General features: G+C 51.3%; 2 protein-coding genes across 2 annotated transcripts; both read left to right on the forward strand.

Annotated features, from left to right (window-relative positions):
- The first annotated feature begins 310 nt into the window (after window positions 1-310).
- LOC119270547 (probable NAD kinase 1) lies at window positions 311-6,496 on the forward strand. The gene is made up of 11 exons (XM_037552553.1): window positions 311-579; window positions 840-935; window positions 1,722-1,893; window positions 2,018-2,137; window positions 2,606-2,898; window positions 3,039-3,133; window positions 3,437-3,540; window positions 4,040-4,113; window positions 4,772-4,850; window positions 5,207-5,514; window positions 5,916-6,496. Exons 1-11 carry the CDS (start codon window positions 535-537, stop codon window positions 6,219-6,221), a joined length of 1,692 nt encoding a protein of 563 aa, XP_037408450.1. The 5' UTR covers window positions 311-534; the 3' UTR covers window positions 6,222-6,496.
- Window positions 6,497-6,994: 498 nt separating this feature from the next.
- Window positions 6,995-10,825, forward strand: LOC119270548 (probably inactive leucine-rich repeat receptor-like protein kinase At3g28040). The gene is made up of 2 exons (XM_037552554.1): window positions 6,995-8,800; window positions 8,891-10,825. Exons 1-2 carry the CDS (start codon window positions 7,041-7,043, stop codon window positions 10,515-10,517), a joined length of 3,387 nt encoding a protein of 1,128 aa, XP_037408451.1. The 5' UTR covers window positions 6,995-7,040; the 3' UTR covers window positions 10,518-10,825.
- The last annotated feature ends 2,790 nt before the right edge of the window (window positions 10,826-13,615 follow it).

Genomic DNA, 13,615 nt, shown 5'->3' on the forward strand with positions numbered 1-13,615 from the left:
GTGGTGGAGTCCTTGAAATTTGTATTCAAAATTCTTTGTGAACCAAAGTGCTCTTCCTTTTTTTTTTTGAGGGGCCAAAGTGCTCTTCCTGGGTTGGTGATTTGAATTGAATCGTGGACCTATTCATCCCACCCTTCCTCCCCCGTACCGAAGCAAATGAGAAAGATCCATCCTCCCTCGCTCCCACCGGCGCACGCGTCGACCTGACTGCGCAGCGGGCCCCGCCAGCCCCAGCCCCTGACCCGTCGTCTCATCTCCCGTCCGATAAATAGCCCGTGAATCGGGGAGGTGGTGGTGCCCGGCAGCAGCCTCCCCTCGTCCTCGTCCTCGCCTCCTTCGACCCGCGCAAGCGCAAGCGCCCAACCACCACCACCACCACCACCACCTCCACCCACCCCTCGCAAATCCCAGGCCACGCACGTAGCACCACACCACCACTGCCCCCAACAAGCAAGCCAAAACACACACCCGGCACCGAAGCGGAAGCCAAACGGGAATCCGCCAGTGCGGAGCAGAGGACGCCACGCCACGGCCATGGCCACGGACGCCGCGCGGAGCCTCGGCGAGCCCGCCCACCAGGTACGCACCCGCGCCCTCCGATCCGGCCGCCGCACTAGCTACTTTTTCTTTCGGGGGCCGGGGGCTTTCTGCGGCCGGGAGCCCGAGCTCTGCCCGTCCCCGCCCCCCGTGGCCTCGATTCCGGGCATTCCGCGCAGCGGGTGCTCGGAATCGGCCCCGCGGCATGCTGCTGTTGCTGGTTACCTCAACTTGTCAAGAAAAACGTCGCTGTTGCCTTCCTGCTGCTGACGAACGAATGCTTCGTTATCTCTGTCTGACAGGAGGCGGTCCAGCAGCCGGACTCGAGGCTCCGGAGCCTCAACCCGGGGCCGATACCCATCCCGGCGGCGCCCAGCTCCAGATCGCTGCTGGAGAAGGTACGTACAGTGGATGAAATAAAATGCGTGTCGCTTTCCGGGTCATGCCGTACGCATCTTCTTCCTGCCCGCTTGCGTTGTTGCGTGCCTGACGGCCTGAATCTGACGGTCATGGGCGGCGCTACCTCCAACCAACTAACCACAGTCCGGAGTACGGCTCCGCACGTTTTTCAGCCACCTAACTTGCTTGTCCTGCGGTTGGGGGAATGTTTGAATTCCTCTCGACATTAGTTTACTTTCCCAATTAAACAAATGCAGTGGCTATCATCAGGCTATCAGCCCGTTTACCCAATCTTCGTGGTGATTCTCTTGATTAAAAAACGTGCGGCTCATTTGCATCTGTACTTTTGCAGAGCACGAGTCCAATTCGTGGTCAGGGTTTGGCAGGCAAACATTTCACCTTACATGCATTGCTCAGTTTATGTTGTGATTGTGATTGTTTTAATCGATATAGGGTGAATTGACCATCTCCCCAGTTTAGCTTTAAGAAGCTTACATCTTACAAGTTCATATGCCCGTATGCGCTTATACGCTGAGCTGATCTGGAAATCCTTCAGAGCTTGTAAATTTACTTATTGGGATTATCTGCTGTAATAATATATATAGCAAGGCTAAACTAAGGTGAACATCTTCTTAGAATGTTAGCTCGCAATCGGTTTGTTGGATTTGAACTGAAAGGGATTAACGTCCGCACCGTAAGGAAAATAAAGAATTGGAGACATTTTGACTCTGTTCCCCTCATCAGATTTCCCATTGTCTTATTGACAGACCTTCCTTGTATTTCAGGTTTCCGATCAACCAGTAAATCTGGACCTCACAGCCTCGCATCAAAGTGAAAATGACTCCATCTCTACAGTTAGTTCAGTGGAATCAGAGAAGGCGGCTTATGAATTCCTTGCTCAAACTCCTATCAAGTCAACTGATAAACACCTTGTGGAGTTTTCAGAGGCTATGAGAAGTAAGGACACACGCACTTTCAGATGACCCTACGTGAATCCTCTTATATAACAGTTACATATACATATGTTGTGATTTTTACCTGCACTCCAAATAGTGACTGGTGCAATTTTCTCAATTTGAAGCTGTTGCAAAAGCACTGCGACAAGTTGCTGAAGGGAAGGCTGCTGCTCAAGCGGAGGCGGCAGAGTGGAAACGGAAATATGAGTTAGAGACGGCGCAAAAGCAACAAACCAGAATCAAAGGTCAGATTTATACATTTGCAGTTGATGCTTTTACTATTTACAGACAATATCATCCGTTGAGTTCATAGTTGGTTTAATGAAGTGGCGTACTAGTTCAGGTCACTAAACAAATAGTTTCCAGATTCTCAATGATCTGAAATTTACTGTTGGTATTTATCAGCATGTGTTTACAAAAGGAAGCTTTTCTTATGAAAGTACCGTGCAATGCAAATCTAGATGTTTACACACAGATTGATGCCCATGGCTGTTTACAAAAGGAAGCTTTTATTAAATTTGAGTCTTGGGTCATCACAACGTGCTTCATGTGGTCACACTTTTTATTTTTCCAAAGGGAGTATCATACTAGTATAATTGGATGGATCCCAGAATGGTTAATCCGTATCTTACACCGTGAAATGCATTATGCTCTTTTCCAATGTACTGGAACCCTTGAGAAAAAAATCTAATTGGACTGTTAACCTTGTGCAGACTGTGGCACTTGTACCGATGATAACCTAGGGAAAATGGCCAGCCAACTATCACTTGAGGCACCTGCATCTGATCAAACAGGATGTTGTGGAAACCATGGGATATGTTCACACGAGGTTCTCCAGGACGAAGTTCCTGGACCTAACCCAAGACCTAGTCTCAGTATGGTGGGAAGAAAGGCATCATTTAGACTTTCATGGGGATGCAATGGGAACAAAAACGGCCAGCACAAGCATGACTTTGTTTCCTTTGAAAAAGGAGACATTACAACCGCAGAGCGCAGCAGTAAACAGGTTGAGCCTCTTATTCTGCTTGTTTCATTCTGAAATAAAATGTTGTACCTATTTGATTCGGGAACCTGGAATCACTTGATCAAAGAATTGTCATTGTTAAACATGTCTATCTTTCTTAACAAAGGATGCCTTGGTTTCAGATCTTGCTGAAGTGGGAATCCCGGCCACAAACAGTGCTTTTCATAACCAAACCCAACTCCAACTCTGTTCGTGTTCTCTGTGCTGAAATGGTCAGGTGGGTTCTCTTCTGTATTGCAGCACTGGTTGCCATAGTCTTACTGTCATGTTTATGTGAACCTTATCTGGAACATATTCAAAAAATGTATATTTTCCATGTTTCTGAACTGTGAGTTATTTTGCTGTGCAATCACCACTGCACAAAGCACTTGTCTTCAGTTAAACATGAACTTATCCAAATTATCTTGATATCGCTGATGCAAGCACTTGTTAGATAGGTCATATATGCCATCATGCTATGGCAAAATATGTATTGCACTTGCAGCACTAGAACTCCGATGTGACATTTATTTTACTGCAGATGGCTTAAAGAGCACAAAAATATTAATGTCTTTGTGGAACCGTGGGTTAGCAAGGAACTTCTGACAGACGATTCTAACCACACTGTGCAAACATGGGATAATGGTAAGATAATTTATATCATGTAATGCTGTCCTTTCATGCTGCTCCAGATTAGTTATTTCGGAACATTAGATATAATTAAGAATTAATTTATTATTTCAGATATCCACCAGAGTTTTTTCTGTTTCTGATATTCTTATGAAGGAAGAATGGTCCTGATAACTGAAGCAATCTGAATAAACCTCCTTAAACTAGATATACACGCAAATCATTATTGGCCGAACTGTATACAGTACTAAAACTGTGCTTTTTTTATCTAAAGGTCTAGAATGTGCACATAGGCTGCAGAATAGCTGCAAGTTGTAACCACTAATAACTTAATTCCTGTTGTAGATTTAGGAAGAACCCACCTTTCATTGTAGGATTATATTGGCCAATTTTTTTTATTTTGTTCGTTATTGTGTTTATCTTTTGAGTTCTGTTAGTTTGCTAAATCTTATTACTTAATCTATTCACATAGCACCCCCCCTTTCTCTCCAACTAATTAGAAAATTCTTGATAGACGACGACAAAAAGATGTTGCACAAGAAGGTTGACCTCATTGTAACTCTTGGCGGTGATGGAACTGTTCTATGGGTAAGCAAATACAATTCTTTGATCCACTTTGTAAAGCATCCTTGCAGATTCTTGTATGGGCTTACGCTTTTGTATAATTTTCATATAGTGGCCACCGAGTTATAATTTGTTCCAGAGTGGCTAAATCTACTTCTGTTGTTATTAGTACACCACTTATAATAGTTCTCTGAAGCAATAACTGCCTCCCTGGTCAGGCATTGCAGAGCTTTAGCCTCCTGTCATGTTTTTTGAATATGAAAAGCCTTAAGGGGATAATGCGAACGTAATAGTTTGTTGAAGGTTCACATGCATATTTGGTCAATAATTAATATGCGGTGTACCATTGGCGAACAGCTGAAGTAGAAGGTCTACAGATCTCTCCAGTATTACTAGTTCTTATGGGAGTTGCCACTTCAAAATGGGGAATTCTAGTACAGTTTAATAGCTGTGACGGCTAAGAGTTTCATACTAGTGTGCTATTTTGTTTGACAAAAGTAGATATCTTGTGTGCTATTTCAAGTACAACCATCATTTGGCTGAACAAATTAGATTTTCTGTCAAGAGGAACTAATTGCTTGCCATATTCTTGTTTTGATCTGTAACTTCACGCAAGGCTTAATTTGGTTCAGTTTCTCCTGTATTGCTACTGAAACTGGCTATTGATTTAACCTCTTGACAGGCGGCATCATTGTTCAAAGGACCAGTTCCTCCAGTTGTTGCGTTCGCCATGGGATCACTGGGTTTCATGACACCTTTCCGTATCCTCTATGATCGATTATGAGTGTTTGCTAAATATGCTGCTAAAATTTGATTGTTATATGACGTCTATAGCATTTTTGTTTTAGCTTTTCTCTAGTACTATTCTGTATTTGTGTGAGCTTGTTACACATAGTATATTAAAAAAAATGAAGTTCTATGTTCATACCTAGCTTACATTTTTCTTTCATACAATGATTAGTTGTCGATGTTTGGCTATTCTGACCTATATTTTCAGTAAGCCTAGAAAAAAATTGGTCTAAAACCCCCATGCTTGGTAGCTGATAAATAATAAATCAATCACACATGATGGTCTCTATTCTCCTGTTGGCATCAGTTGTCCTTAACCTGTTTTCAGCAAGCGAGCAATACCGTGGTTGCTTGGACAACGTGCTGAAGGGACCTTTCAGCATAACACTGAGAAACCGTCTCCAGTGTCATGTAATCCGTGACGCAGCCAAGGACGAGATCGTGACCGAGGAGCCAATCCTGGTGCTAAACGAAGTTACAATTGACCGCGGAATATCATCCTACCTTACCTACCTGGAATGCTACTGCGACAGCTCATTCGTCACATGCGTACAAGGGGACGGACTCATCATATCAACCACGTCAGGAAGCACGGCGTATTCGTTAGCGGCCGGAGGGTCCATGGTTCATCCGCAGGTATGCCCTACTCTGATTTGCAGCCTTGTGCTCGCATTATTGCAGTAAATTTTGTCATTATTCGTAGTTAGAGCGATGCTTCGCTCCAAATTCATTCTAGTCAGCACATTGAAGAGGGATGATTGCAGGCTTAGCTCTGTTATCAATTTGTACTTTGCACTGCAACCTCTCCTTTTCGAAGTAGCCTGTGATTGAGGGCTCTCTGACAAAGCAAGAAGTGCAGTTAATCTCTTGTTTTCTACCCATTAAACACTTCACTCTGCCCTCAGATCCAAGCCAATGTCCATCCGAATAAGTTTGCTGTTTTCCCCGTGCCATTTCTCCTGTCCAGCGCTGCTGCTTTGGTTGATTGGTTCCTAACCGTTGGTGTCGTCTATCTGCATCTGCATCTGCATCTGCAGGTCCCCGGCATCCTGTTCACGCCGATCTGCCCCCACTCGCTGTCGTTCAGGCCGCTGATCCTGCCGGAGTACGTGACGCTGCGCATCCAAGTGCCCTACAACAGCCGGGGCCACGCGTGGGCGTCCTTCGACGGCAAGGACCGGAAGCAGCTGGCCCCCGGCGACGCGCTCATCTGCAGCATCTCCCCCTGGCCGGTGCCGACGGCGTGCCTCGTCGACTCCACCACCGACTTCCTCCGCAGCATCCACGAGGGCCTCCACTGGAACCTCCGGAAGACGCAGACCCTCGACGGCCCGCGCGACTGATGGGAGTGCTGCTGCGTTGTGTTTGAACTTTGAGGCTTTGAGCTGGGCAATGGCAAGGCGCCCGTGGATTTGTTTGGTTCGTGTCTGTTTACTGTTTACCTGTACAAGTTGGCCGGAGGTGGAGTAGTGGTATGTATACAGTGAGTATGTAGTAGATGTGGTGGCCATATGGATAATGGAACTGGCAGCAGCTCAGAACGTATGTAGAGAACACACACACGGCATGTATAGTCGCACCCCCCATGATGTGAATGAAATAATACCTTCGTTGGTAAAAAGCGGCAGTGTTTCTCACTGTTTTTCTCCGTTACAGTTTTTTCTCTTTGCAGTTGTGCAACCAGGCAGTTTTTTTCAACACACCAGGCAGTTGAAGGGCAAGGCATGTGTAAAGGTAAGCTTCTTATCTACTGTATTTTCATCAGATTTCTTTTGGTTTAGTTGCCAGAGAAGAGCGATTAGCAACAGCATGGGCCAAGAGCATATGTTCTTTCAAATCCGGTACAACAAGAAGCTGACATGAGAAAGACACAAACCAAGGCTAGATTTACTTCCCGTGCGGCCAAAATCACGCACCGTGTTCGTCAGACAAACCTGTCTGAATCACTCTGCGTGGCATTCAGAGCTACTAGCAGTTACAACTTACAACAAAGTGAACTGCCCAAAATCATCATGCTGTTATTTCCACCGCTACCACCAGTAGACTAGACAGGCAGACGGACAGTAACAGCGCCTGTGCGTCGCCGCGCCGCCTCAATTGCCTTCTTCCAAGTTGGATCCCCCCGGGCGGCAGCGAGAACGTGAACTCCTTTGTTGCTTTCCATGCGTCCAACCTACCCCCCTCGCTCACGGGCGCCTCCACCATGCTCCCACCAAAACGCCCAGCTCGCCTCGCCCACTGTACCACTCCCTCACTGTCCATCTACCTCACTAGATCTCTCCATCGCCGTCGATCGCCACCTCCATATCACTCCACCGTTGCCATCCCACTGCCACTCCAACGGTCCAGCCCATCCCATCCCGGCAGCGTCAGAAATGGCGGCTCCGACCACCGTGCTCCTCCTCCTCCTTCTGCTGCTCTGCGTCGTCGTCGGGCCGCGCTCGGCGTACGCGGACGTGCTGCCGGAGCCGGTGAACGAGGAGGTGCTGGGGCTGGTGGTGTTCCGCTCGGCCCTCACCGACCCCTCCGGCGCCCTGGCCGCGTGGGCCGAGTCGGACGCCACGCCCTGCGGCTGGCCGCACGTCGAGTGCGACCCGGCCACCGCCCGCGTGCTCCGCCTGGCGCTCGACGGCCTCGCCCTCTCCTCCGCCTCCGGCCTGCCCCGCGGCCTCGACCGCCTCCCGCGCCTCCAGTCGCTCTCCCTCGCCCGCAACAACCTCTCCGGCACCCTCCGCCCCGGCCTCTCCCTCCTCCCCTCCCTCCGCCTCCTCGACCTCTCCCGCAACAACCTCCACGGCCCGCTCCCCGACGACCTCCCGCTCCTCGCCTCCCTCCGCTACCTCGACCTTTCATCCAACGCCTTCTCCGGCCCGCTCCCAAGCTCCTTCCCGCCCGCGCTCCGCTTCCTCGTGCTCTCCGGGAACCGCCTCTCCGGCGACGTGCCCGCGGGCCTCGCCGGGAGCCCGCTGTTGCTCCACCTCAACCTCTCCGGGAACGAGCTCTCCGGCGCGCCCGACTTCGCCAACGCGCTCTGGCCACTCTCGCGGCTCCGCGCGCTCGACCTGTCAAGAAACCGCCTCTCCGGCCCTGTGGCGCCCGGCGTCGGCGGGCTGCAAAACCTCAAGACCCTCGACCTCAGCGGCAACCGCTTCTCCGGCGCCGTCCCCGAGGACATCGGCCTCTGCCCGCACCTCGGCGCCGTCGACCTCAGCGACAACGCGTTCGACGGCGAGCTCCCGGAGTCCATGGCGCGCCTCGCCTCGCTGGTGCGCCTCTCCGCGTCCGCCAACCGGCTCTCCGGCGCCGTGCCCGCGTGGCTCGGCGGGCTGGCCGCGCTCCAGCACCTCGATTTATCGGACAACGCGCTCACCGGCAACCTGCCGGACTCGCTCGGCGACCTCAAGGACCTCAGCTACCTCAGCCTCTCCAAGAACCGGCTCGCCGGCTCCGTCCCGGAGGCAATGTCCGGCTGCACCAGGCTCGCCGAGCTGCATCTGAGGGGCAACCAGCTCAGCGGCAGCATCCCCGACGCCCTGTTCGACGTCGGGCTGGAGACGCTGGACATGTCGTCGAACGCGCTCACGGGCGTGCTGCCCTCGGGATCCACCAGGCTGGCCGAGACGCTGCAGTGGCTCGACCTATCAGGCAACCAGCTCACCGGCGGTATCCCGGCCGAGATGGTGCTCTTCTTCAACCTCCGCTACCTCAACCTCTCCAGCACTGACCTCCGCACGCAGCTGCCGCCGGAGCTCGGCCTGCTCCGCAATCTGACGGTGCTCGACCTCCGCAGCAGCGGGCTGTACGGGCCCGTGCCCGGCGACCTCTGCGAGTCCGGCAGCCTCGCCGTGCTCCAGCTCGACGGCAACTCTCTCGCTGGCCCCATCCCCGACAACATCGGGAAGTGCTCCTCTCTCTACCTACTGTAAGATTTCTTAATAAATTTGCTACACTTTGTAAATTAAATTTGACAGATTTTGGGTGACAAAATTTGATTGTTTTGCTGCCATGGCAGGAGCATGGGGCACAACAGTCTGACGGGACCGATACCGGCGGGCATGGGTGAGCTGAAGAAGCTGGAGATTCTGCGGCTGGAGGACAACAACCTCACCGGCGAGATACCGCAGCAGCTGGGCGGGCTGGAGAGCCTCCTGGCGGTGAACATCTCGCACAACCGGCTCGTCGGGCGGCTGCCGGCGTCCGGCGTGTTCCAGAGCCTGGACGCCAGCGCGCTGGAGGGCAACCTCGGCGTGTGCAGCCCGCTGGTCGCCGAGCCGTGCGTGATGAACGTGCCCAAGCCGCTCGTGCTCGACCCCAACGAGTACACGCACGGCGGCAACAATAACGACAGTGACCTCGCGGCGAACGGCGACGGCAGCGGCGGGGAGACGGCGCCGAGGAAACGGCGGTTCCTGAGCGTGTCCGCCATGGTGGCCATCTGCGCGGCGCTGTCCATCGTCCTCGGAGTCGTGGTGATCGCCCTGCTCAACGTGTCGGCGCGGCGGCGGAGGGGTGTCGGAGGCGGCTCCGCGGACGGGCTGTTCCAGGGGAAGGAGCTGGAGCTGGAGAGCAGCGTGGTGTCCGGCAGCTCGACCAAGTCGAGCAAGCTCGCCGCCACGGGGAAGATGGTGACGTTCGGGCCGGGGAGCAGCCTCCGCACGGAGGACTTCGTTGGCGGCGCGGATGCGCTGCTGAGCAAGGCGACGGAGATCGGGCGCGGCGGCGCGTTCGGGACGACGTACCGCGCGTCGGTGGGCGAGGGCCGCGTGGTCGCCGTGAAGAAGCTGTCGACGGCGAGCGTGGTGGAGTCCCGCGACGAGTTCGACCGCGAGGCGCGCGTGCTGGGCAAGGCGCGGCACCCGAACCTGATGCCGCTCAAGGGGTACTACTGGACGCCGCAGCTGCAGCTCCTCGTCACCGACTACGCGCCGCACGGCAGCCTGGAGGGGCGCCTCCACGGCAAGGACGGCGAAGGCGCGGCGTCTTTTCCGCCGCTGACGTGGGCGGAGCGGTTCAGGGTGGTGGCCGGCACGGCGAGGGGGCTGGCGTACCTGCACCAGTCGTTCCGGCCGCCGGTGATCCACTACAACCTGAAGCCGAGCAACATCCTGCTGGACTCGCGGTGCAACCCGCTGATCGCCGACTTCGGGCTGGCGCGGCTGCTCCGGAAGGCGAAGCAGCAGCAGCAGCCGGACGGCAACGGCGGCGTGGGCGCGATGGGCAGCTGCCGGTTCATGCAGAGCGCGGCCATGGGGTACGCGGCGCCGGAGCTGGCGTGCAGCAGCCTGCGCGTGAACGAGAAGTGCGACGTGTACGGGTTCGGCGTGCTGGTGCTGGAGCTGGTGACGGGGCGGCGGGCCGTGGAGTACGGCGAGGACGACGTGGGCGTGCTGACCGACCAGGTGCGTGTGGCGCTGGAGCAGGGGGCGGGCGTGGACGACGACGGCGCGGTGGCGGAGCGGTTGGTGGACCCGGCGCTGCGCGGCGAGTTCCCGGAGGAGGAGGCGCTGCCGGTGCTGAAGCTGGGCGTGGTGTGCACGTCGCAGATCCCGTCGAACCGGCCGTCCATGGCGGAGGTGGTCCAGATCCTGCAGGTCATCCGGGCCCCCTCGCTGCCCGGCTGCACGGCGCAACTCTTCTGACACGTCAAAGTACGACGACCAGCCAGAGCCCAGAGGTAGGGGAGGGAGATCCATTGATTGTCATGCAGACGTACGTAGGAGTACCATATCCATGCATGCATAGATCCGCGAGTAGTACGTGCCGACGTGCATTGCTGCTCTCTATTGTGCGTGTTCGTGTCACGTGTTTGCTACTAGTGAAAATTAATCAGTTACTATTGAGGTCCCGGCGTGCACCTCTTGTACGTATACAGTGTGTCGTGCTACCCTTTTCTCTTCTTGTGCTTTTGGATGTCAAAATGTGAGTGATGAGAGGCATTATTTTTCTACTGCTTGAAAGCGATGCCGCTAGCTTAGCTCTCGTGACTCTTGTCCCCGGTCGAGCTGTAACGGGAAGTTGGCTTACGTGTTGGAATGCACAACACAACACCGTTATCTCTTCTCATCTGGGAGTTACTTTGTTCGTTCCTTGTTGACTGTTGCTACAGCAGGAGCTGCATGTGAGCGCACATCCAAGAGCATGCGTGAACTCCGGGTCCGCCGTGGATAGATTTCTTATGAATGTATCTATGCATTCACCGTTTGCTTGCTGTTGGACGTGTTTGGGGCCCTGCCCTGCACGGGATCTTAGATTGGATTTTCATTTATGGACCAGAGGCTTGGCATTTTGCAGCATTGCTATAGCACCTTCCATTGCCGTGTGCACTGATTCTCTCTCTAGCTTCATCTTGTCCATAGGGGTATGCAAAAAAGTCCAAAACAAACATTGAATTTGTAGGCGGAAGCTAAACCAAACCCCCAACTCTGAATCCTTGAAATCAGCACACTAAACTTTCTAATCCCGGTCTATTTTCAACCTTGAGGGGAATTCGCTGGTATTTGCTGCATTGGGCCGGCCCAGTAGCGCAGTCGCTCATGCACGCGCACTAATTTGGTTCTCATAGTTTTTTTTTCTTTTTTCATTTTTACACATGTCTATTTTTTTATATATTTTCATCGCACACATTAAATATTTTTAACGCACTACACGAACACTCTTTTACATGGTTCAACAATTTTAAATTTGCATACACTTTTTCAAACACATGTCACGTATATTCTGTTACGGTTATGACACATTTTTTTACAACACTCAAGCATTTTTTTTACATTTTGCAAAAAGTGTTTGCACTTTTAAATTTTGTTCAGGTTTCATAAAAAAATGTGTTTCAAAAGGTGTTTGCACTTTAAAATTTTGTTCAGGTTTAAGAAAATGTTTATGTTTCAAAAGGTGTTCTCTTTTTGAAAGTTGCTGGTTTTATAAAACTATTTTAAATTTTCAAAAACACACTTTATAAAATGTTCAAAGAATTCAGAAATAAATACGTTTTCAATACTTGTTTGATCATAAAAAAAGTTTTCAAAGTTTGACGCTTTGGTTTTTGATTAAATATTTTTTGCCTCTTATTATGTAAGTCATAGTCGTCTGCTGTAGTGGCTAGAGAAATCAAGTCAACCCTACCAGGTCCAAAGTTCGACTCCACATCATGTTTTTCTCTCTTGGATTTATTACGTAGCGCGTTAAGAAATAGAAAGAAAGAATTTTTATTGCACATGATAAGAAAAAAAAACTCGCTTTATGTCTGATGGTCCGACCCAGTCGAGTCCGCAGCCAACAATCCGAAACATTTTTAAAAACATTATTTACGAAACAATTTATGAAAATCCAAAAACATTATTCAACAAATGCGACACAATTCTGAAAATTCAAGAAAAACAATAGCATGTGAATTACTGTTGTAATTCTGAACATTTTTGACAAATGTGATTTTTTTGAAATTGCGAACAGTTTTTTAAAATGCGAACAGAATTTCAGAATTCCAAATATTAAAAAAACACAAAATGAATTAAATTCGTGCTAAAATATAAAACATGAACATCTTTTAACTTCTGAACAATTTTAGAAACGTGCGAACATTTTCTAACCTTCACGAATTCTTCTTGTGTTATAGTGGACCGGCCCAAATTCTTGTCCGTGAGAGTAGCTAGTTATCCCGGCCGGGATTGTAGTATTCCCAGTGTGCCAAACAAGTCTAGGGTCTAAAACAGACTGGGATTACAAGTTCAGAGTGCCAATTTCCAGGATTCAAAGTTTAGGGTTTGATTTAGCTTTTGTCTATAATTTCAAGGTTTATTTTGAACTTTTTCCGGTATGGAATATACGGTATATCATGTGTTTCCTACTGAAACTAATTACTTAAGGTCCCAGCACACTGTGTCGTGTTACTTTTTCTTTTATTGACACGTTCTTTCGCTTTTGAATGCCAGACTGTGATTCATGATGCATTCTCTTCGCCAGGGCACTCGCAATGCTGCTATCTTAGCACAGTTAGATAAATACTAGCGGGTAGAGGCGCGGTGGCACGCCGAGCCCATCATGAAGCCCATGTATGGGGACGACGATGCGGTGGCGGAGCGTGTGGTGGACCTGGTTCTGCATGGCGAGTTCTGGAGGAGGAGGCGCTGTCGGAGGAGTACCCGACTCTCATTTCACTTCGCTTCAGTCTCCGTCTCTTCTCCTCCTTTTCTCCAATATGTTCTTCCGATCTCTGTCCATCATGTCCCCCGCGAGCAGCACCACAGGGAGCACCGGGGACCAACAACCCGGGCGGGTGAGCAACACCACAGGGTGGCTCCGGCGGCCATCAAGCGGAGCGGAGTGTCGGAGGTGGCTCGGAGGGCGAGCAGCACCATGGAGTGGCTCCGGCGGCCAGCAGCCCGGGCGGTGCCAGATGCGCCCGTGAGCAGCAGCCTGGGCGGCGCGAGATGCAGCAACTGCTACTTGCAGCCGGCCATGGCCGCCGCAGCCACGGCCAGAACAACGCCGGCAGACCAGCACATCGGCTTGGGTGATACTACATTTTTTTATATGAAATGGAAACGTTTTTTTTTTAGACAATTTTTTTGAGACTAGGAAATAGTAGAAACTTGATATTTATGTACAGTTATCGATGGGCCCAGAAATTTCGCAAAGCCCATGGCCCGATTGGCGCGCAGGCGTTTGTCCGGGCCAGCCCTCCGACTCCGATTCTCCCCGACCAGGCGGGGGACGGCTCAAAATAGTCGATGCCCTAGCGGAA

Source organism: Triticum dicoccoides, chromosome 3A (assembly GCF_002162155.2).
Source record: "Triticum dicoccoides isolate Atlit2015 ecotype Zavitan chromosome 3A, WEW_v2.0, whole genome shotgun sequence".
Classification (NCBI taxonomy): domain Eukaryota; kingdom Viridiplantae; phylum Streptophyta; class Magnoliopsida; order Poales; family Poaceae; genus Triticum; species Triticum dicoccoides.

Coding starts and splice junctions, on each gene's coding strand:
- LOC119270548 (XM_037552554.1), top strand. CDS start 7,041: ATGCGTCCAACCTACCCCCCTCGCTCACGGGCGCCTCCACCATGCTCC. Junction 8,801..8,890: donor TGCTCCTCTCTCTACCTACT/GTAAGATTTCTT, acceptor CTGCCATGGCAG/GAGCATGGGGCACAACAGTC.
- LOC119270547 (XM_037552553.1), top strand. CDS start 535: ATGGCCACGGACGCCGCGCGGAGCCTCGGCGAGCCCGCCCACCAG. Junction 2,899..3,038: donor CAGAGCGCAGCAGTAAACAG/GTTGAGCCTCTT, acceptor CCTTGGTTTCAG/ATCTTGCTGAAGTGGGAATC. Junction 4,114..4,771: donor GTGATGGAACTGTTCTATGG/GTAAGCAAATAC, acceptor ACCTCTTGACAG/GCGGCATCATTGTTCAAAGG.